The 23200-nt window shown below is 47.3% G+C and overlaps 1 protein-coding gene across 1 annotated transcript in view; it reads left to right on the forward strand.

Moving 5' to 3' along the window:
* BCL3 (BCL3 transcription coactivator) overlaps positions 1–23200 on the forward strand; it is a 63422-nt gene that overhangs the window by 39363 nt on the left and 859 nt on the right. The window contains exons 4-8 of the mRNA XM_072920759.1: positions 3186–3438; positions 5304–5392; positions 8835–8912; positions 11219–11386; positions 17285–17360. Coding sequence (XP_072776860.1) covers positions 3186–3438; positions 5304–5392; positions 8835–8912; positions 11219–11386; positions 17285–17360 — 664 coding nt within the window. The remainder of the gene's footprint in view (positions 1–3185; positions 3439–5303; positions 5393–8834; positions 8913–11218; positions 11387–17284; positions 17361–23200) is intronic.

Consider the following 23200-nt stretch of genomic DNA (forward strand, 5'->3'; position numbering starts at 1 on the left):
ATTGGGGACATTGGGGACATTGGGGGGGTTGGGGACATTGGGGACATTGGGGACATTGGGGACATTGGGGGGACATTGGGGACATTGGGGACATTGGGGACATTGGGGGGACATTGGGGGGACATTGGGGACAATAATGGGGACATTGGGGACATTGGGGGGATTTGGGGACATTGGGGACATTGGGGGAAAAATGGGGAAAAATTGGGAAAAAATGGGGAAAAATGGGATTGGGGGAAAATGGGGAAAATTTGGGTAAAATGGGACTGGGGACATTGGGGACATTGGGGACATTGGGGGGATTGGGGGGATTGGGGACATTGAGCAACATTGGGGGAAAATTGGGAAAAATTGGGAAAAATGGGATTGGGGACATTGGGGACATTTGGGGACATTTGGGGGATTTGGGGACATTTGGGGGGATTTGGGACATTTGGGGACATTGGGGGGATTGGGGGCGTTGGGGACATTGGGGACATTGGGGACGTATTGGGGAAAAATGGGGGAAAATTGGGAAAAATGGGGAAAATGGGGAAAAATTGGGAAAGATGGGGAAAAATCGGGAAAAATGGGGAAAAATGGTGAAAAATTGGGAAAAATGGGATTGGGGACATTGGGGATATATTGGGGAGAAATTGGGACATATTGGGGAAAAAATGGGGAAAATGGGGAAAAATGGGGAGAAATGGGGAAAAAATGGGGAAACTTGGGAAAATTGGGAAAAATGGGATTGGGGACATCGGGGACATCGGGGACATTGGGAACTTTGGGGGGATTTGGGGACATTTGGGGACATTTTGGGGACTTTGGAGGAGCCGCTGAGCTCCGCCCCTTTGTCACCTGACAACGCCCCCAGCCCCACCCCTCACCCGTGTACACCCGTGTCCAACCCGTGTCACCTGTCCCAGGTGTCCCTGACCCGTGTCCCACCCGTGTCACCTGTCCCAGGTGTCCCCAACGTCCCTGACCCGTGTCCCTGATCCATGTTAGACACATGTCACCTGTCCCAGGTGTCCCTGCCCCATATCCCACCCGTGTCACACCCGTGTCCCACCTGTGTCACCTGTCCCAGGTGTCCCTGACCCGTGTCCCACCCATGTCCCACCCGTGTCACCTGTCCCAGGTGTCCCCAACGTCCCTGACCCGTGTCCCACCCGTGTCCCACCCGTGTCCCACCCGTGTCACCTGTCCCAGGTGTTCCCAATGTCCCTGTCCCATGTGTCACACGTGTCCCACCCATGTCACACATGTCCCACGCGTGTCCCACACCTGTCCCACAGACGCCACTACACCTGGCGGTGATCACGGGCCAGGTGTCCCTGCCCCATGTGTCACACATGTCCCACGCGTGTCACACGCGTGTCCCACAGACGCCATTACACCTGGCGGTGATCACGGGCCAGGTGTCCCCAGGTGTCCCCAATGTCCCTGACCCATGTTAGACACATGTCACCTGTCCCAGGTGTCCCTGACCCGTGTCCCTGACCCATGTTAGACACATGTCACCTGTCCCAGGTGTCCCCAGTGCCCATGCCCCATGTGTCACACGTGTCCCACCCGTGTCCCACCCGTGTCACCTGTCCCAGGTGTCCCCAATGTCCCAGACCCATATCCCACTCATGTCACACGTGTCCCACCCATGTCACCTGTCCCAGGTGTCCCCAATGTCCCTGATCCATGTCAGACACATGTCACCTGTCCCAGGTGTCCCTGACCCATATCCCACCCATGTCACACCCGTGTCACCTGTCCCAGGTGTCCCCAACGTCCCTGACCCGTGTCACACCTGTGTCCCACCCGTGTCACCTGTCCCAGGTGTCCCCAACGTCCCTGACCCATGTCCCACCCGTGTCACCTGTCCCAGGTGTCCCTGACCCATATCCCACCCATGTCACACGTGTCCCACACGTGTCACACGCGTGTCACACCCATGTCCCACAGACGCCATTACACCTGGCGGTGATCACGGGCCAGGTGTCCCCAGGTGTCCCCAATGTCCCTGACCCATGTTAGACACATGTCACCTGTCCCAGGTGTCCCAACGTCCCTGACCCGTGTCCCACCCGTGTCACCTGTCCCAGGTGTCCCTGATCCATGTCAGACACATGTCACCTGTCCCAGGTGTCCCCAATGTCCCTGACCCGTGTCACACCCGTGTCACCTGTCCCAGGTGTCCCCAATGTCCCTGACCCATGTCCCACCCATGTCACACCTGTCCCACACATGTCCCACCCGTGTCCCCGCAGACGCCGCTGCACCTGGCGGTGATCACGGGTCAGGTGTCCCCAGGTGTCCCCAATGTCCCTGACCCGTGTCCCACTCGTGTCACCTGTCCCAGGTGTCCCCAACATCCCTGACCCGTGTCCCTGACCCATGTTAGACACATGTCACCTGTCCCAGGTGTCCCAGGTGTCCCTGCCCCATGTGTCACACATGTCCCAGGTGTGTCACACCTATGTCACCTGTCCCAGGTGTCCCTGACCCATGTCCACCCATGTCACACATGTCACACACATGTCCCACACGTGTCCCACAGACGCCGCTGCACCTGGCGGTGATCATGGGTCAGGTGTCCCCAATGTCCCTGACCCATGTCAGACACATGTCACCTGTCCCAGGTGTCCCCAACATCCCTGACCCATGTCCCACCCGTGTCACACCCGTGTCACCTGTCCCAGGTGTCCCTGACCCATATCCCACCCGTGTCACACCCGTGTCACCTGTCCCAGGTGTCCCCAATATCCCTGACCCGTGTCCCACCCGTGTCCCACCCGTGTCACCTGTCCCAGGTGTCCCAGGTGTCCCTGCCCCATGTGTCACACATGTCCCACGCGTGTCACACGCGTGTCCCCACAGACGCCGCTACACCTGGCAGTGATCACGGGCCAGGTGTCCCTGCCCCATGTTAGACACGTGTCACCTGTCCCAGGTGTCCCCAATGTCCCTGATCCATGTGTCACACATGTCACACACATGTCACACCCATGTCCCCACAGACGCCGCTACACCTGGCGGTGATCACGGGCCAGGTGTCCCTGCCCCATGTGTCACACATGTCCCAGGTGTGTCACACCCGTGTCACCTGTCCCCGCAGACGCCATTACACCTGGCGGTGATCACGGGCCAGGTGTCCCTGCCCCATGTGTCACACGTGTCACACACATGTCACACGCGTGTCCCCACAGACGCCACTACACCTGGCGGTGATCACGGGCCAGGTGTCCCTGGTCCGCCTCCTTCTGTCCCACGGCGCCTCCGCCATGGCCCCGGACCGGCTCGGCCGCACCTGCGCTCACCTGGCCTGTGGGTCCCACCTGTGGGGGGGCGGGGCCTCGGCCCCGGGGGGCGGGGCTTGCGCCGGGCCACGCCCCCGCGTGCTGCGCGAGCTGCTGCGCGGCCCCGCCCCCCCGCCAGACCTGCAGGCCAGAGATTATGAGGGTAAATTTTGGGTAAAATACGGGGGGTTTTGGGGGGTTTTGGGGGGAAAATGGGGATTTTGGGAAAATTTTCAGGGAAATATTGGTGAAATTTGGGGAAAAAATGGGAAAAAATGGCCTGAAAATGGAAAAATTTGGGGGGAAAATGGGGAAATTTGGGGGAAATTGGTCCAAAATTGGGGGAAAAATGGGCTGAAAATGGAAAAATTTGGGGGGAAAATGGGGTGAAAATGGGGAAATTTAGAGGAAATTGGCCCAAAATTGGGGGGAAAAATGCGGTGGAAATGGGGAAAATTGGCCCAAAAATTGTGTGAAAATGGGGAAATTTGGGGGGAAAATGGAGGAATTTGGGGGGAAAATGGGGGAATCTGTGGGCAATTGGCCCAAAAATGGGGTGAAAATGGCAATATTTGGGATGAAAATGGAGGAATTTTGGGGAAATTTGGGGGAAAATTGGGGGAAAATTGACCCAAAATTGGGGAAGAAAATGGAGTGAAAGTGGAAAAATTTAAGGGAAAATTGGGAAAATTTAGTGAAATTTGGGGGAAATTGGCTCAAAAGTGGGGGAAAAAATGGGGTGAAAATGGGTAAATTTGGGGGGAAAATTGGAGGAATTTTGGGGAAATTTAGGGAAAAATCGGGGGAATTTTGGAAGAAATTGGCCCAAAATTGGGGAAGAAAATGGGGTGAAAATGGGGAAATTTGGAGGGAAAATGGGTTGGAAAAGGGGAAACTTGGGGGGAAAATGGGAAAACCCGGGAAAATTTTGGGAAAAAATGTGGGAATTAATTTGGGGAAATTTTGGAGAAATTCGGTGGGAAATCGGTGAAAGTTAAGGAAAAAATGGCGGAAAATATGGGAAGTTGCCCCAAAATTGGGGGAAAAAATGGGTTGAAAATGGGGAAATTTGGGGAAAAATTGGGGGAATTTAAGTGAAAATTGGGGAAATATGGGGGAAAATTGGGAAAATTTAGTGAAATTTTGGGGAAAATTGGCCCAAGATTGGGGGAGAAAATGGGGTGAAAATGGGAAAATTTGGGGAGAATTTGGAGGAAAAGTGGGCGGAAAATTGGGATAAAAAGGGGGAATTTGGGGAAAAAATGGGGGGAAATTGGGGAAAATTAGGATGGGGGAAAAATTGGGAAAAAATGGGGAAAATTGGGGAAAACAAGGAAAAAATGGGAAAAAATGGTGGGAAATGGGAAAAATCGGGAAAATCGAGGAAAAATCTGGGAATAATTGGGGGAAAATTGGGAGGAAAATTCGGGAAAAATTGGGGGAACAATTGGAGGGAAACTGGGAAAAAACCCGGGAAAAATGGCGGGAAAATGAGGAAAAAATGGGAAAAAATGGCGGGAAATGCGAAAAATCGGGAAAATCGAGGAAAAATCTGGGAAAAATTGGGGGAAAATTGGGAGGAAAATTCGGGAACAATTTGGGGAAAAAAATAGGGAAAAATGGGGGAGAAATGAGGAAAAAATGGGAAAAAATGGCGGGGTAAATTTGGGGAAAAATTGGCCCAAAATTGAGGAAAAAATGGGGTGAAAATGGGGAAAACTGGGGGAAAATGGTGAAATTTGGGGGGAAAATTGGAAATTTGGGGGGGAAATGGGAAATTTGGGGGGAAAATGGTGAAATTTGGGGGGAAAATGGGAAATTTGGGAAAAAAATTGGGAAAATGGGAGGGAAAATGAGGAAAAAATGGCGGGAAAATGAGTAAAAAATCAGAAAAAATGGCGGGAAAATGAGGAAAAAACGCGTAAAAAATGGGGATTTTTCTGGGAACTTTTTCGGGAATTTATTTTGGGAATTTTGGGGGTGTCCGGGTGGGAATTTGGGGGTCCCTGAGCCGCCCCTCCCCCCCAGGCCTGACCCCCCTGCACGTGGCCGTGGCCGCCGGGTCCCGCGAGAGCGTCCTGCTGCTGCTGGAGCACGGCGCCGACGTCGACGCCGGGGTGGGGATTCCGGGAATTCCGGAACTTTCCGGGAAATTCCGGAACTTTCCGGGACATTCGGGAATATTCTGGGAGGGGTTTGGGGGGTTTGGGGGTGGTTAGAGGGAAATAATTGGATTTTTGGGGGGTTTTTGGGGGAAATAATTGGATTTTTGGGAGTTTTTTTGGGATTTTTGGGATGGTTGTGGGGGATTTTTGGGGAATTTTCAGGAATTTTGCAGAATTTTTGGGATTTTTTTGATTTTTAGGGAAATTTTTGGGTTTTTTAATGGAAATTTGGGGAGATTTGGGGCGGTTTGGGGAAGTTTAAAGGGGATTTTTGGGGAAATGTTTGGATTTTTTGGGGGGGGGGTTGGGGGATTTTTGGGGATTTTTGGGATGGTTATATGAGATTTTGTGGAATTTTCAGGAATTTTGCAGAATTTTTGGGTTTTTTGGGATTTTTTGGGAATTTTTGGGATTTTTTGGGGATTTTTTTTGATTTTTTGGGGTTTTTTAATGAAAATTTGGGGGAGATTTGGGGATGTTGGGGGGAGTTTGAAGGAGATTTTCGGGGGGATTTTGGGGAGATTTTTTTTGATTTTTGGGAGGGATGTGGGGCATTTTTGGGAATTCTTGGAGATTTTGTGAAATTTTTGGGGTTTTTGGGAATATTTGGGTTTTTTAATGGAAATTTAACGGGGGATTTGGGGCGGTTTGGGGAAGTTTAAAGGGGATTTTCAGGGAAATATTTGGATTTTTGGGGGGATTTTTGGGAGTTTTTTGGGGATTTTTGGGGTGGTTGTGGGGGATTTTTGGGAATTTTTGGGAATTTTGCAGAATTTTTGGGTTTTTTGGGAATTTTTGGGATTTTTTTTGATTTTTTGGGATTTTTTGGGATTTTTTGGGAATTTTTTGGGAATTTTTGGGTTTTTTATGGAAATTTTTGGGGGATTTGGGGCGGTTTGGGGAAGTTTAAAGGGGATGTTCGGGGAATATTTGGATTTTTGGGGTGGTTGCGGGGGATTTTTGGGAATTCTTGGAGATTTTGCAGATTTTTTGGGAATTTGGGGATTTTTTGGGATTCTTGGAGGTTTTTTGGGATTTTTGGAAATTTTTTGGGTTTTAATGGAAATTTGGGGTGGTTTGGGGGGGTTTAAAGGGGGTTTTTGGGGAAATATTTGGATTTTTGGGGGATTTTTGGGAATTCTTGGAGATTTTTGGGATTTTGTGGGATTTTTTGGGATTTTTTGGGAATTTTTTTTTGTTTTTATGGAAATTTAGGGGGGGTTAGGCGGAGTTTAAAGGGGATTTTAGGGGAAATGTTTGGATTTTTGGGGGGATTTTTGGGATTTTTGGGAATTTTTGGGTTATTTAGTGGAAATTTGGAGGGGATTTGGGAGGTTTGGGGAAGTTTAAAGGGGATTCTCAGGGAAATACTTGGAGTTTTTGGGGATTTTTGGGAATTTTTGGTGTTTTTGGGAATTCTTGGAGGTTTTCTGGGATTTTTAGGGATTTTTTGGGAATTTTTGGGTTTTTTAATGGAAATTTGGGGGGATTTGGGGCGGTTTGGGGAAGTTTAAAGGGGATTTTTGGGGAAATATTTGGATTTTTGGGGGGATTTTTGGGGAAATATTTGGATTTTTGGGGGGATTTTTGGGGAAATATTTGGATTTTTGGGGGGATTTTTGAGAGTTTTTTTGGGATTCTTGGAGGTTTTTTGGGATTTTTTGAGAAATTTTTGGGTTTTTATGGAAATTTAAGGGGGGATTTGGGGGTGGTTCAAGGGGATTTTTGGGGGGATTTTTGAGAAATAATTGGATTTTTTGGGGGGATTTTTGGGAGTTTATTTGGGATTTTTGGGGTGGTTGAAGGAGATTTTTGCGAATTCTTGGAGATTTTGCTGAATTTTTGGGATTTTTGGGTTTTTTGGGTTTTTTCTGGAAATTTAGGGGGGGTTTGGGGGAGTTTAAAGGGGATTTTTGGGGGAATATTTGGATTTTTGGGGGGTTTTTGGGAGGATTTTTGGGAAATATTTTGATTTTTGGGGGGATTTTTGGGAAATATTTTGATTTTTTGGGGGATTTTTGGGAATTTTGGGGGGATTTTTGGGAACTTTTGGGAATTCTTGGAGGTTTTCTGGGATTTTTAGGGATTTTTTTGGATTTTTTTTTGTTTTTATGGAAATTTGGGGGATTCGGGGCAGTTTGGGGGAGTTTAAAGGGGATTTTTGGGGGAATATTTGGATTTTTCGGGAAATATTTGGATTTTTGGGGGGATTTTTGGGAATTTCCGGGAATTTTTGGGAATTATTTGAGATTTTTGTGGAATTTTTTGGGTTTTTGGGAAATTTTGGGTTTTTTTAATGGAAATTTGGGGGGGATTTGGGGTGGTTTGGGGGCGTTTAAAGGGGATTTTCTGGGAAATATTTGGATTTTTGGGGGGATTTGGGGAGTTTTTTGGGGATTTTTGGGATGTTATAGGAGATTTTTGGGAATTTTTGGGATTTTTTGGGAATTTTTTGGGATTTTGGGGAATTTTTGGGGTTTTAATGGAAATTTAGGGGGGGTTTGGGGGCGTTTCAAGGGGATTTTTTGGGGGGATTTTGGGGGTTTTTTTTGGGATTTTTGGGATGGATGTGGGGGATTTTGTGGAATTTTTGGGGTTTTTGGGAATTTTTTTGGGTTTTTTATGGAAATTTAGGGGGGATTTGGGGTGGTTTGGGGATTTTTAGGAGGATTTTGGGGGGATTTTGGGGATTTTTGGATGGGTTGTGGGGGATTTTTGGGAATTCTTGGAGATTTTTTGGGATTTTTTGGGATTTTTTGGGATTTTTTGGGATTTTTGGAAATTTTTTGGGTTTTAATGGAAATTTGGGGGGATTTGGGGCGGTTTGGGGAAGTTTAAAGGGGATTTTTGGGGAAATGTTTGGATTTTTGGGGGGTTTTTGGGGGGATTTTTGGGAAAATATTTGGATTTTTTGGGGGATTTTTGGGAATTTTTTTGAAATTTTTGTGGAAATTTTGGGGGTTTTGGGAATGTTTTGGTTTTTTAAATGGAAATTTAGTATGGATTTGGGGCGGTTTGGGGATTTTTGGGGGGATTTTTGGGGGGATTTTTGGGAAATTTTGGATTTTTGGGAATTTTCGGGAATTCTTGGAGGTTTTTTGGGATTTTTGGGGAATTTTTTGAGTTTTTCTGGAAATTTAGGGGGGATTTGAGGTAGTTTGGGGGAGTTTCAAGGGGATTTTTGGGGAAATATTTGGATTTTTTGGGGGGGATTTTTGGGCATTTTTGTGACTTTTTGGACATTTTTGTGGCAGATTTTGAAGGAATTTTGGGGATTTTTTTTGGGAATTTTGGGAATTTTTGGCTCCTGGGGGTTTTTGGGGACGCCGAGAATTTTGGGAGGGGTCCCGAGAGGGATTTTGGGGGTCCCTGACCCGAATTTTGGGGGTTTCAGGACATCAAGAGCGGGCGCTCGCCGCTGCTGCACGCGGTGGAGAGCGACAGCCTGGAAATGGCCGAGCTGCTGCTGCAGGTGGGAATTCCGGGAATTTTTGGGAATTTTGGGGAATTTTGGGAATTTTGGGGGAATTTTTGGAATTTTTGGGGACTTTGGGGGGATTTGGAGGGATTTTGAGGGGATTTTTGGGGGATTTGGGGGGATTTTTGGGGGAATTTTAAGATTTTTTTGGGGGAATTTCTGGGGATTTATTGGGAATTTGGGTGGATTTGGGAATATTTTGGGAATTTTGGGAATTCTGGGGGAATTTGGGGGGATTTTGAGGGGATTTTGGAGGGAATTCGGGGATTTTTGTGAATTTTGGGGGGATTTTCGGGACTTTTGGGGGATTTTGGGGGATTTTGGTAGATTTTGGGGGGATTTTGAGGGAATTTTGGTGGGTTTTGGGGGAATTTTGGGGGGATTTGGGGGAATTTTTGGGAGGATTTGGGATTTGGGGAATTCGGGGGGAGTTTTGGGATTTTGGGGAGATTTTTGGGATTTTGGGGAGATTTTTGCGATTTTTGGGGTGATTTTTGGGAGGATTTCATGGAAATTTTCTGGGATTTCTTTTGTTGGAATTTGATGGTATTTTTGGGGATTTTCTGGGATTTTGGGAGAGTTTTGGGGGGATTTTTGTGGGAATTTTGTGGGATTTGGGGGATTTTTGGGATGATTTTTCGGGTTTTTTGGGGATTTGGGGACCTCTGGGTTTTCTGGGGATTTTTCATTGGATTTTGTGAGAGTTTTGGGAGGATTTTTGGTTTTTTGCGGGATTTTTGGGGTGATTTTTGCATTTATTGGGGTGATTTTTGGGTTTTTTGGGGCGATTTTTCAGATTTTTTTGGGGACATTTAATGGGATTTCTATGAGGTTTTTTTGTGATTTTTGGGGGAAATTCATGGGAATTTTGGGGGAATTTGATGGGATTTTTGGGATTTTTGGGGTGATTTTTGGGTTTATTGGGATGATTTTTGGGTTTTTGGGGGATTTGGGGACCTTTGGGTTTTCTGGGGATTTTTCATGTGATTTCGTGGGATTTGGGGGATTTTTGGGGTGATTTTTGGGTTTTTCGGGGCGATTGTTCAGATTTTTGGGGGATATTTCATGGGATTTGTATGGGTTTTTTTTGGCGAATTTTGGTGGAATTTGATGCGATTTTGGGGTAATTTGATGCGATTTTGGGGGAAATTCATGGGAATTTTGGAGGAATTTAATGGGGTTTTTGAGAAATTTGATGGAGTTTTTGAGGAATTTTATGGGAATTTTGAGGAATTTGATGGGATTTTTGGGATATTTAATGGGATTTTTATTGAATTTTTTTCCGATTTTTGGTGGAATTTGATGCGATTTTGGGGGAAATTCATGGGATTTTTGGGTCATTTTGGGGGTTTCTGGTTCCTGAGGGTTTTGGGGTGCGGCGGATCCGATTTTGGGGTGATTTTTGGGTTTATTGGGGCGATTTTTCAGATTTTTGGGGGGATATTCCATGGGAGTTTTATGGGGTTTTTTTGGTGATTTTTGGGGAATTTGATTGGAATTTTGGGGATATTTAATGGGATTTTTATTGACTTTTTTCCCGATTTTTGGTGGAATTTGATGGGATTTTGGGTCATTTTGGGGGTTTTTGGTTCCTGGGGGTTTTGGGGTGCGGCGGATCCAATTTTGGGGTTCCCCTGACCCCAAATTTCGGATTCCCAGCACGGCGCCAGCGTGAACGCGCAGTCCTACGGGGATTCTGGGGTCATTTGTGGGGATTTTGGGATTTTTGGGGTGATTTTTGGGGGGATTTCATGGGAATTTTCTGGGATTTTTTTTTTTTGAATTCAATGGGATTTTTGGGGATTTGAAGGGATTTGGGGGATTTTTGGGGTGATTTTTAGGCTTATTGGGATGATTTTCCAGATTTTTTAGGGATATTTAATGGGATTTTTATGGGTTTTTTTGCAATTTTTGGTGGAATCTGATGGGATTTTTGGGTCATTTTGGGGGTTTTTGGTTCCTGGGGGTTCCACGCGTTTGTTACAAATTTTATGGGAATTTTTTGGGGTTTTGGGGACTTAATGGGATTTTTGGGGGATTTTATAGGAGTTTTGGGATAACGTTTTGGAATTTTGGGGATTTGAGGGATTTTTGGGATGATTTTTTGGGATTTGTGGACCTCGGGGTTTTTGGGACTATTTCATGGTATTTTTGTGGGGTTTTTTGCAATTTTTGGTGGAATTTTATGGGAATTTTGAGGAATTTAATGGGATTTTTTGGGGAATTTTATGGGATTTTGGGGATTTTTGGTTCCCATGGGATTTTGGCGTTCCCCTAACCCAAAATTTTCGGGTTCCCAGCACGGCGCCAGCGTGAACGCGCAGTCCTACGCCGGCTGCACGGCGCTGCACGCGGCCGCGGGCCGGGGGCTGCTGCGGCTGCTGCGGCTTTTGCTGCGCTGCGGCGCCGACTGCGGCCTGCGCAACCTGCACAACGACACCGCCGCCGGCGTGGCCGCCAGCGCCCAGGTGAGCCAAATTCGGGAATTTTGGGGATTTTTGGGAATTTTTTGGGATTTTTGGGGGTTTAAATGGGATTATTTGGGATTTTTGGGGATTTAAATGGGATTTTTTAGCGATTTTTGGCGTTTAAATGGGATTTCTTGGGGAATAAATTGAATTTTTTTGGGATTTTTGGGCTCCTAAATGGGCACAACAACACCACAGCAAACGCCCAGGTGAGCGAAATTTGGGAATTTTGGGAATTTTTTGGGATTTAAATGGGATTTTTTAGCGATTTTTGGCGTTTAAATGGGATATTTTGGGGAATAAATTGAATTTTTTGGGGATTTTTGGGCTCCTAAATGGGCGCGAAGACACCACAGCGAGTGCCCAGGTGAGGAAAATTTGGGAATTTTGGGGATTATTTGGGAATTTTTTGGGATTTTTTGGCGATTTTTGGCGTTTAAATGGGATTTTTTGGGGAATAAATTGAATTTTTGGGGGATTTTTGGGCTCCTAAATGGGCACAACGACACCACAGTGAGCGCTCAGGTGAGGCCAGACCAAAATTTTGGGAATTTCGGGAATTATTTGGGAATTATTTGGGATTTTTGGAGGGTTTGGGGGGTTTAAATGAGATTTTTTGGGGATTTTTGGCGTTAAAATGGGATTTTTTGGGGAATAAATTGAATTTTTGGGGGATTTTTGGGTTCACAAATGGGCACAACGACACCGCCGCCAGCGCCCAGGTGAGCGAAATTCGGGAATTTTAGGAATTATTTGGGAATTTTTTGGGATTTTGGGGGATTAAATTGGATTTTTTAGCGATTTTTGGCGTTAAAATGGGATTTTTTGGGGAATAAATTGAATTTTTTTGGGATTTTTGGGCTCCCAAATGGGCACGATGATGCTACAGCAACGGTCGGGTGAGTTCAGCCCGAAATTTTGGGAATTTTGGGAATTATTTTGGAATTATTTGGGATTTTTGGCGTTTAAATGGGATTTTTTGGTGAATAAATTGAATTTTTGGGGGATATTTGGGCTCCCAAATGGGCACAACGACACGGCATTTAGGGCTCAGGTGAGGTCAGACCAAAATTTGGGGGATTTTGGGAATTATTTGGGAATTATTTGGGATTTAAATGGGATTTTTCAGCGATTTTTGGCGTTTAAATGGGATTTTTTTGGGGAATAAATTGAATTTTTGGGGGATTTTTGGCCTCACAAATGAGCCCGATGACACGGCATCAAGGGCTTAGGTGAGGTCAGACCAAAATTTGGGGATTTTTGGGAATTATTTGGGAATTATTTGGGATTTTTGGAGTTTAAATGGGATTTTTTGGGGAATAAATTGAATTTTTGGGGGATTTTTGGGCTCCTAAATGGGCACAACGACACCACCGCGGGCGTGGCCGCCAGCGCCCAGGTGAGGCCAAAATTTGGGAATTTTGGGGATTTTTTGGGAATTATTTGGGAATTTTTTGGGATTTTTTAGTGATTTTTGGCATTTAAATGGGATTTTTTGGGGAATAAATTGAATTTTTTGGGGATTTTTGGGTCACAAATGGGCACAATGACACGGCATTTAGGGCTCAGGTGAGGTCAGACCAAAATTTCGGGAATTTTGGGAATTTTTTGGGAATTTTTTGGGATTTAAATGGGATTTTTTAGCGATTTTTGGCGTTTAAATGGGATTTTTTGGGGAATAAATTGAATTTTTGGGGATTTTTTGGCTCCCAAATGGGCACAACGACACCACAGCGACTGCTCAGGTGAGGCCAGCCCGAAATTTGGGGAATTTTGGGGATTATTTGGGAATTTTTTGGGAATTATTTGGGATTTTGGGGATTTAAATGGGATTTTTTAGCCATTTTTGGTGTTTAAATGGGGTTTTTTGGGGAATAAATTGAATTTTTGGGGGATTTTTGGGTTCACAAATGGGCACAATGATGCTGCAGTGAGGGCTCGGGTGAGGTCAGACCAAAATTTGGGGGATTTTGGGGCTTTTTTGGGATTTTTGGGGTTTAAATGGGATTTTTTAGCGATTTTTGGCGTTTAAATGGGATTTTTTGGGGAATAAATTGAATTTTTGGGGGATTTTTGGGCTCCTAAATGGGCACAACGACACCGCCGCCGGCGTGGCCGCCAGCGCCCAGGTGAGGCCAAAATTTGGGAATTTTGGGGATTTTTTGGGAATTTTTTGGGAATCATTTAGGATTTTTGGGGGGTTTGGGGGGTTTAAATGGGATTTTTTGAGGAATAAATTGAATTTTTTGGGGATTTTTTGGCTCTCGAATGGGCACGATGACGCTGCAGGTGAGGCCAGCCTGAAATTTTGGGGATTTTGGGAATTTTTTGGGAATTATTTGGGATTTTTTGGGATTTAAATGGGATTTTTTAGCGATTTTTGGCGTTTAAATTGGATTTTTTGGGGAATAAATTGAATTTTTGGGGGATTTTTGGGCTCCCAATGGGCACAATGATGGTGCAGCAACACTTGGGTGAGGCCATCCCAAAATTTGGAAAATTTTGGGAATTATTTGGGAATTTTTTGGGATTTTTGGGGGATTAAATGGGATTTTTTTGGGGAATAAATTGAATTTTTGGGGGATTTTTGGGTTCACAAATGGGCACAATGACACCACAGTGAGTGCTCAGGTGAGGCCAGCCCAAAATTTGGGAATTTTGGGAATTATTTGGGAATTATTTGGGATTTAAATGGGATTTTTTAGCGAGTTTTGGCGTTTAAATGGGATTTTTTGGGGAATAAATTGAATTTTTGGGGGATTTTTGGGCTCCTAAATGGGCACAATGACACTGCAGTGAGTGCTCGGGTGAGGAAATTTTGGGAATTTTGGGGATTTTTTGGGATTTTTGGGGTTTAAATGGGATTTTTTAGCGATTTTTGGCGTTTAAATGGGATTTTTTGGGAATAAATTGAATTTTTGGGGGATTTTTGGGCTCCTAATTGGCACAACGACACCGCAGCGAGAGCTCAGGTGAGCAAAATTTGGGAATTTTGGGAATTGTTTGGGAATTATTTGGGATTTTGGGATTTAAATGGGATTTTTTGGGGATTTTTGGCGTTTAAATGGGATTTTTTGGGGAATAAATTGAATTTTTGGGGGATTTTTGGGTTCCCGAATGGGCATGATGAGGCCGCAGTGAGTGGTCAGGTGAGGAAATTTTGGGAATTTCGGGAATTATTTGGGAATTATTTGGGATTTTGGGGGTTTAAATTGGATTTTTTAGCGATTTTTGGCATTAAATGGGTTTTTTTGGGGAATAAATTGAATTTTTTGGGGATTTTTGGGCTCACAAATGGGCATAATGACGCCACAGCGAGCGCTCAGGTGAGGAAATTTTGGGAATTTTGGGAATTTTGGGGATTTTTTGGGAATTATTTGGGATTTAAATGGGATTTTTGGGGATTTTTGGCGTTTAAATGGGATTTTTTGGGGAATAAATTGAATTTTTGGGGGATTTTTGGGCTCTCAAATGGGCACAATGATGCTGCAGAGATGGCTCAGGTGAGGCCAGCCCAAAATTTGGAAAATTTTGGGATTTATGTGGGATTTTTTTTGGATTTTTGGCGTTTAAATGGGATTTTTTGGGGAATAAATTGAATTTTTGGGGGATTTTTGGGCTCCTAAATGGGCACAACGACACCGCCGCCAGCGTGGCCGCCAGCGCCCAGGTGAGGCCAAAATTTGGGGGATTTTGGGATTTTTTGGGAATTTTTTGGGATTTTTGGGGGGTTTGGGGGGTTTAAATGGGATTTTTTAGTGATTTTTGGCGTTTAAATGGGATTTTTTAGCGATTTTTGGGGCTTTAAATGCGATTTTTTAGCGATTTTTCGGGGTTTAAATGGGATTTTTTACGATTTTTTGGGGTTTAAATTGGATTTTTTGGCGATTTTTGGCGTTAAAATGGGATTTTTTGGGAAATAAATTGAATTTTTGGGTTCCCAAATGGGCACAACGACACCGCCGCCGGCGTGGCCGCCAGCGCCCAGGTGAGCGAAATTCGGGAATTTTGGGAATTTTTTGGGAATTTTTTGGGAATTATTTGGGATTTTTGGGGGGTTTGGGGGGTTTAAATGGGATTTTTGGGGGAATAAATTGAATTTTTGGGGATTTTTGGGCTCCCAATGGGCACAATGATGGTGCACTGAGGGTTGAGGTGAGGCCAGACCAAAATTTTGGGGATTTTTTGGGAATTATTTGGGAATTATTTGGGATTTTTGGGGTTTAAATGGGATTTTTTGGGGATTTTTGGCGTTTAAATGGGATTTTTTGGGGAATAAATTGAATTTTTGGGGGATTTTTGGGCTCCTAAATGGGCACAAAATGAGCAGTGAGTGCTCAGGTGAGCAAAATTCGGGGATTTTTTGGGAATTATTTGGGAATTATTTGGGATTTTTTGGGATTTTTGGGGGTTTAAATGGGATTTTTCAGCGATTTCTGGCGTTTAAATGGGATTTTTTGGGGAATAAATTGAATTTTTGGGCTCACAAATGGGCACAATGAGGTCACAGCGAGTGCTCAGGTGAGGAAATTTTGGAATTTCGGGGATTTTTTGGGAATTTTTTGGGAATTATTTGGGATTTTTTAGCGATTTTTGGCGTTTAAATGGGATTTTTTTGGGGAATAAATTGAATTTTTTGGGGATTTTTGGGATCACAAATGAGCTCGATGACACGGCATTGAGGGCTCAGGTGAGGTCAGCCTGAAATTTGGGGGTTTTTGGGAATTATTTGGGAATTTTTTGGGATTTTTGGCGTTTAAATGGGATTTTTTGGGGAATAAATTGAATTTTTGGGGATTTTTGGGCACAACGACACCGCCGCCGGCGTGGCCGCCAGCGCCCAGGTGAGGAAATTCGGGAATTTTGGGAATTATTTGGGAATTATTTGGGATTTAAATGGGATTTTTTAGCGATTTTAGGGGGATTAAATGGGATTTTTTAGCGATTTTTGGCATTTAAATGGGATTTTTTGGGGAATAAATTGAATTTTTGGGGGATTTTTGGGTTCACAAATGGGCACAATGACACCACAGTGAGTGCTCAGGTGAGGTCAGCCCAAAATTTGGGGATTTTTGGGAATTATTTGGGATTTTTTGGGATTTAAATGGGATTTTTAAGCGATTATTGGCGTTAAAATGGGATTTTTTGGGGAAAAAAATTGAATTTTTGGGTTTCCAAATGGGCACAACGACACCGCCGCCGGCGTGGCCGCCAGCGCCCAGGTGAGCGAAATTTCGGGAATTTTGGGGATTTTTTGGGAATTTTTTGGGATTTTTGGGGGTTTAAATGGGATTTTTTACGATTTTGGGGGGTTTAAATGGGATTTTTTGGCGATTTTTGGCGTTAAAATGGGATTTTTTGAGGAATAAATTGAATTTTTGGAGGATTTTTGGGGAATTTTTTTTAGATTTTTGGGGGTTTTTTGGGGGGAAAATTTGTGGTTAATATTGTGTGGATTTTTGGGGATTTTGGGTTAAATTTTGGGAGGATTTGGGGTCACATTTTGAGGATTTTGGATAGTTTGGGTTAAATTTTGGGGATTTTTTGTATTTTGGGTGAAATTTTGGGGGATTTTGGGTGAAATTTCAGGGGGATTTCAGGTGAAATTTGGAGGATTTTTTGGCTTTGGGGTTAAATTTTGTGAGGATTTTGGGTGAAATTTTGAGGATTTTTTTGTATTTTGGGTGAAATTTTGTGGGGATTTTGGGGTAAATTTCGGGTATTTTGGGTAGTTTGGGGTGAATTTTGGAGAATTTTTGTATTTTGGGCTAAATTTTGGGGGGATTTTGGGTGAAATTTTGAGGATTTTGGGTAGTTCGGGTAAAGTTTTGAGGATTTTTGGGATTTTGGGTGAAATTTTGGGATTTTGGGGTGTCTGAGCCCACCCCTCCCCCCCAGGTGATCGACATCCTGCGGGGAAAAGCCTCGAGACCCCCCCAGGACCCCCCAAAATCCCCCCGGGACCCCCCCCACGGTGAGGCCCAAATTTGGGGAGTTTTGGGGGGATTTTGGGGGGTCCTGGGTGGGAAATTCCCAAATTTTGGGGAGTCCTGGGTGGGAATTCCCAAATTTTGGGGTCCCTGGAGGGATTTTGGGGGGTCCTGGGGAAAAATTCCCAAATTTTGGGGGGTCCTGGGTGGGAATTCCCAAATTTTGGGGGGTCCTGGGGAAAAATTCCCAAATTTTGGGGTCCCTGGGGGGATTTTGGGGGGTCCTGGGTGGGAATTCCCAAATTTTGGAGGGTTCTGGGTGAGAATTCCCAAATTTTGGGGTCCCTGGGGGATTTTGGGGGGTCCTGGGTGGGAATTCCCAAATTTTGGGGTCCCTGGGAAGATTTTGGGATGTTCTGGGGAAAAATTCCCAAATTTGGGGGGTCCAGGGGGAAAAATCCCAAATTTTGGGGTCCCTGGGGGGATTTTGGGGGGTCCTGGGGAAAAATTCCCAAATTTTGGGGGGTCCTGGGTGGGAATTCCCAAATTTTGGGGTCCCTGGGAGGATTTTGGGGGGTCCTGGGGAAAAATTCCCAAATTTTGGGGGGTCCAGGGTGGGAATTCCCAAATTTTGGGGTGTCCAGGGGGAAAATTCCCAAATTTTGGGGGGTCCTGGGTGGGAATTCCCAAATTTTGGGGGGTCCTGGGTGGGAATTCCCAAAGTTTGGGGTCCCGGGGGGGATATTGGGGGGTCCTGGGTGGGAAATTCCCAAATTTTGGGTTCCCTGGGGGGATTTTGGGGGGTCCTGGGTGGGAATTCCCAAATTTTGGGGGGTCCTGGGTGGGAATTCCCAAATTTTGGGGTCCCTGGGGGGATTTTGGGGGGTCCTGGGGAAAAATTCCCAAATTTTGGGGTCCCCGGGGGGATTTTGGGGGGTCCTGGGTGGGAATTCCCAAATTTTGGGGCCCCTGGGGGGATTTTGGGGGGTCCTGGGGAAAAATTCCCAAATTTTGGGGTCCCTGGGGGGATTTTGGGGGGTCCTGGGGAAAAATTCCCAAATTTTGGGGTCCCTGAGGGGATTTTGGGGGGTCCTGGGTGGGAATTCCCAAATTTTGGGGGTTCCAGGGGGAAAATTCCCAAATTTTGGGGTCCCTGGGGGGATTTTGGGGGGTCCTGGGTGGGAATTCCCAAATTTTGGGGTCCCTGGGGGGATTCTGGGGGGTCCTGGGTGTGAAATTCCCAAATTTTGGGGTCCCGAAGGGAGACTTTGGGGGTCGTGGGTGGGAATTCCCAAATTTTGAGGGATCCTGGGGAAAAATTCCCAAATTTTGGGGGGTCCTGGGTGGGAAATTCCCGAATTTTGGGAAGTCCTGGGGGAAAATTCCCAAATTTTGGGGTCCCTGGGGGGATTTGGGGGGTCCTGGGTGGGAATTCCCAAATTTTGGGGTCCATGGGGGGATTTTGGGGGGTCCTGGGTGGGAATTCCCAAATTTTGGGGGTCCTGGGTGGGAATTCCCCAAATTTTGGGGGGTCCTGGGTGGGAATTCCCAAATTTTGGGGGGTCCATGGGGAAAATTCCCAAATTTTGGGGTCCCTGGGGGGATTTTGGGGGGTCCTGGGGAAAAATTCCCAAATTTTGGGGTCCCTGGGGGGATTTTGGGGGGTCCTGGGGAAAAATTCCCAAATTTTGGGGGGTCCTGGGGGAAAAATCCCAAATTTTGGGGTCCCTGGGGGGATTTTGGGGGGTCCTGGGGGAAAAATCCCAAATTTTGGGGTCCCTGGGGGGATTTTGGGGGGTCCTGGGTGGGAAATTCCCAAATTTTGGGGGGTCCAGGGGGAAAATTCCCAAATTTTGGGGTCCCTGAGGGGATTTTGGGGCTCCTGGGTGGGAATTCCCAAATTTTGGGGTCCCTGGGGGGATTTTGGGGGGTCCTGGGTGGGAATTCCCAAATTTTGGGGGTCCAGGGAGAAAATTCCCAAATTTTGGGGGATCCAGGGGGAATTTTGGGGGGTCCTGGGAAAAAATTCCCAAATTTTGGGGGGTCCTGGGTGGGAATTCCCAAATTTTGGGGTCCCTGGGCGGATTTTGGGGGGTCCTGGGTGGGAATTCCCAAATTTTGGGGGGTCCTGGGTGGGAATTCCCAAATTTTGGGGTCCCTGGGGGGATTTTGGGGGGTCCTGGGGAAAAATTCCCAAATTTTGGGGTCCCCGGGGGGATTTTGGGGGGTCCTGGGTGGGAATTCCCAAATTTTGGGGCCCCTGGGGGGATTTTGGGGGGTCCTGGGGAAAAATTCCCAAATTTTGGGGTCCCTGGGGGGATTTTGGGGGGTCCTGGGGAAAAATTCCCAAATTTTGGGGTCCCTGAGGGGATTTTGGGGGGTCCTGGGTGGGAATTCCCAAATTTTGGGGGTTCCAGGGGGAAAATTCCCAAATTTTGGGGTCCCTGGGGGGATTTTGGGGGGTCCTGGGTGGGAATTCCCAAATTTTGGGGTCCCTGGGGGGATTCTGGGGGGTCCTGGGTGTGAAATTCCCAAATTTTGGGGTCCCGAAGGGAGACTTTGGGGGTCGTGGGTGGGAATTCCCAAATTTTGAGGGATCCTGGGGAAAAATTCCCAAATTTTGGGGGGTCCTGGGTGGGAAATTCCCGAATTTTGGGAAGTCCTGGGGGAAAATTCCCAAATTTTGGGGTCCCTGGGGGGATTTGGGGGGTCCTGGGTGGGAATTCCCAAATTTTGGGGTCCATGGGGGGATTTTGGGGGGTCCTGGGTGGGAATTCCCAAATTTTGGGGGTCCTGGGTGGGAATTCCCCAAATTTTGGGGGGTCCTGGGTGGGAATTCCCAAATTTTGGGGGGTCCATGGGGAAAATTCCCAAATTTTGGGGTCCCTGGGGGGATTTTGGGGGGTCCTGGGGAAAAATTCCCAAATTTTGGGGTCCCTGGGGGGATTTTGGGGGGTCCTGGGGAAAAATTCCCAAATTTTGGGGGGTCCTGGGGGAAAAATCCCAAATTTTGGGGTCCCTGGGGGGATTTTGGGGGGTCCTGGGGGAAAAATCCCAAATTTTGGGGTCCCTGGGGGGATTTTGGGGGGTCCTGGGTGGGAAATTCCCAAATTTTGGGGGGTCCAGGGGGAAAATTCCCAAATTTTGGGGTCCCTGAGGGGATTTTGGGGCTCCTGGGTGGGAATTCCCAAATTTTGGGGTCCCTGGGGGGATTTTGGGGGGTCCTGGGTGGGAATTCCCAAATTTTGGGGGTCCAGGGAGAAAATTCCCAAATTTTGGGGGATCCAGGGGGAATTTTGGGGGGTCCTGGGAAAAAATTCCCAAATTTTGGGGGGTCCTGGGTGGGAATTCCCAAATTTTGGGGTCCCTGGGCGGATTTTGGGGGGTCCTGGGTGGGAATTCCCAAATTTTGGGGGGTCCTGGGTGGGAATTCCCAAATTTTGGAGTCCCTGGGTGGATTTTGGGGGGTCCTGGGTGGGAATTCCCAAATTTTGGGGGGTCCAGGGGGAAAAATCCCAAATTTTGGGGTCCCTGGGGGGATTTTGGGGGGTCCTGGGTGGGAAATTCCCAAATTTTGGGGTCCCTGGGGGGATTTTGGGGGTTCTGGGTGGAAATTCCCAAATTTTGGGGGGTCCAAGGGGAAAAATCCCAAATTTTGGGGTCCCTGGGGGGATTTTGGGGGGTCCTGGGGAAAAATTCCCAAATTTTGGGGTCCCTGGGGGGATTTTGGGGGGTCCTGGGGAAAAATTCCCAAATTTTGGGGGGTCCTGGGGGAAAAATCCCAAATTTTGGGGTCCCTGGGGGGATTTTGGGGGGTCCTGGGGGAAAAATCCCAAATTTTGGGGTCCCTGGGGGGATTTTGGGGGGTCCTGGGTGGGAAATTCCCAAATTTTGGGGGGTCCAGGGGGAAAATTCCCAAATTTTGGGGTCCCTGAGGGGATTTTGGGGCTCCTGGGTGGGAATTCCCAAATTTTGGGGTCCCTGGGGGGATTTTGGGGGGTCCTGGGTGGGAATTCCCAAATTTTGGGGGTCCAGGGAGAAAATTCCCAAATTTTGGGGGATCCAGGGGGAATTTTGGGGGGTCCTGGGAAAAAATTCCCAAATTTTGGGGGGTCCTGGGTGGGAATTCCCAAATTTTGGGGTCCCTGGGCGGATTTTGGGGGGTCCTGGGTGGGAATTCCCAAATTTTGGGGGGTCCTGGGTGGGAATTCCCAAATTTTGGGGTCCCTGGGGGGATTTTGGGGGGTCCTGGGGAAAAATTCCCAAATTTTGGGGTCCCCGGGGGGATTTTGGGGGGTCCTGGGTGGGAATTCCCAAATTTTGGGGCCCCTGGGGGGATTTTGGGGGGTCCTGGGGAAAAATTCCCAAATTTTGGGGTCCCTGGGGGGATTTTGGGGGGTCCTGGGGAAAAATTCCCAAATTTTGGGGTCCCTGAGGGGATTTTGGGGGGTCCTGGGTGGGAATTCCCAAATTTTGGGGGTTCCAGGGGGAAAATTCCCAAATTTTGGGGTCCCTGGGGGGATTTTGGGGGGTCCTGGGTGGGAATTCCCAAATTTTGGGGTCCCTGGGGGGATTCTGGGGGGTCCTGGGTGTGAAATTCCCAAATTTTGGGGTCCCGAAGGGAGACTTTGGGGGTCGTGGGTGGGAATTCCCAAATTTTGAGGGATCCTGGGGAAAAATTCCCAAATTTTGGGGGGTCCTGGGTGGGAAATTCCCGAATTTTGGGAAGTCCTGGGGGAAAATTCCCAAATTTTGGGGTCCCTGGGGGGATTTGGGGGGTCCTGGGTGGGAATTCCCAAATTTTGGGGTCCATGGGGGGATTTTGGGGGGTCCTGGGTGGGAATTCCCAAATTTTGGGGGTCCTGGGTGGGAATTCCCCAAATTTTGGGGGGTCCTGGGTGGGAATTCCCAAATTTTGGGGGGTCCATGGGGAAAATTCCCAAATTTTGGGGTCCCTGGGGGGATTTTGGGGGGTCCTGGGGAAAAATTCCCAAATTTTGGGGTCCCTGGGGGGATTTTGGGGGGTCCTGGGGAAAAATTCCCAAATTTTGGGGGGTCCTGGGGGAAAAATCCCAAATTTTGGGGTCCCTGGGGGGATTTTGGGGGGTCCTGGGGGAAAAATCCCAAATTTTGGGGTCCCTGGGGGGATTTTGGGGGGTCCTGGGTGGGAAATTCCCAAATTTTGGGGGGTCCAGGGGGAAAATTCCCAAATTTTGGGGTCCCTGAGGGGATTTTGGGGCTCCTGGGTGGGAATTCCCAAATTTTGGGGTCCCTGGGGGGATTTTGGGGGGTCCTGGGTGGGAATTCCCAAATTTTGGGGGTCCAGGGAGAAAATTCCCAAATTTTGGGGGATCCAGGGGGAATTTTGGGGGGTCCTGGGAAAAAATTCCCAAATTTTGGGGGGTCCTGGGTGGGAATTCCCAAATTTTGGGGTCCCTGGGCGGATTTTGGGGGGTCCTGGGTGGGAATTCCCAAATTTTGGGGGGTCCTGGGTGGGAATTCCCAAATTTTGGAGTCCCTGGGTGGATTTTGGGGGGTCCTGGGTGGGAATTCCCAAATTTTGGGGGGTCCAGGGGGAAAAATCCCAAATTTTGGGGTCCCTGGGGGGATTTTGGGGGGTCCTGGGTGGGAAATTCCCAAATTTTGGGGTCCCTGGGGGGATTTTGGGGGTTCTGGGTGGAAATTCCCAAATTTTGGGGGGTCCAAGGGGAAAAATCCCAAATTTTGGGGTCCCTGAGGGGATTTTGGGGGGTCCTGGGGAAAAATTCCCAAATTTTGGGGTCCCTGGGGGGATTTTGGGGGGTCCTGGGTGGGAAATTCCCAAATTTTGGGGTCCCTGGGGGGATTTTGGGGGGTCCTGGGTGGAAATTCCCAAATTTTGGGG

The sequence above is a fragment of the Taeniopygia guttata genome, chromosome 33 (assembly GCF_048771995.1).
Source record: "Taeniopygia guttata chromosome 33, bTaeGut7.mat, whole genome shotgun sequence".
In the NCBI taxonomy this organism is placed as follows: domain Eukaryota; kingdom Metazoa; phylum Chordata; class Aves; order Passeriformes; family Estrildidae; genus Taeniopygia; species Taeniopygia guttata.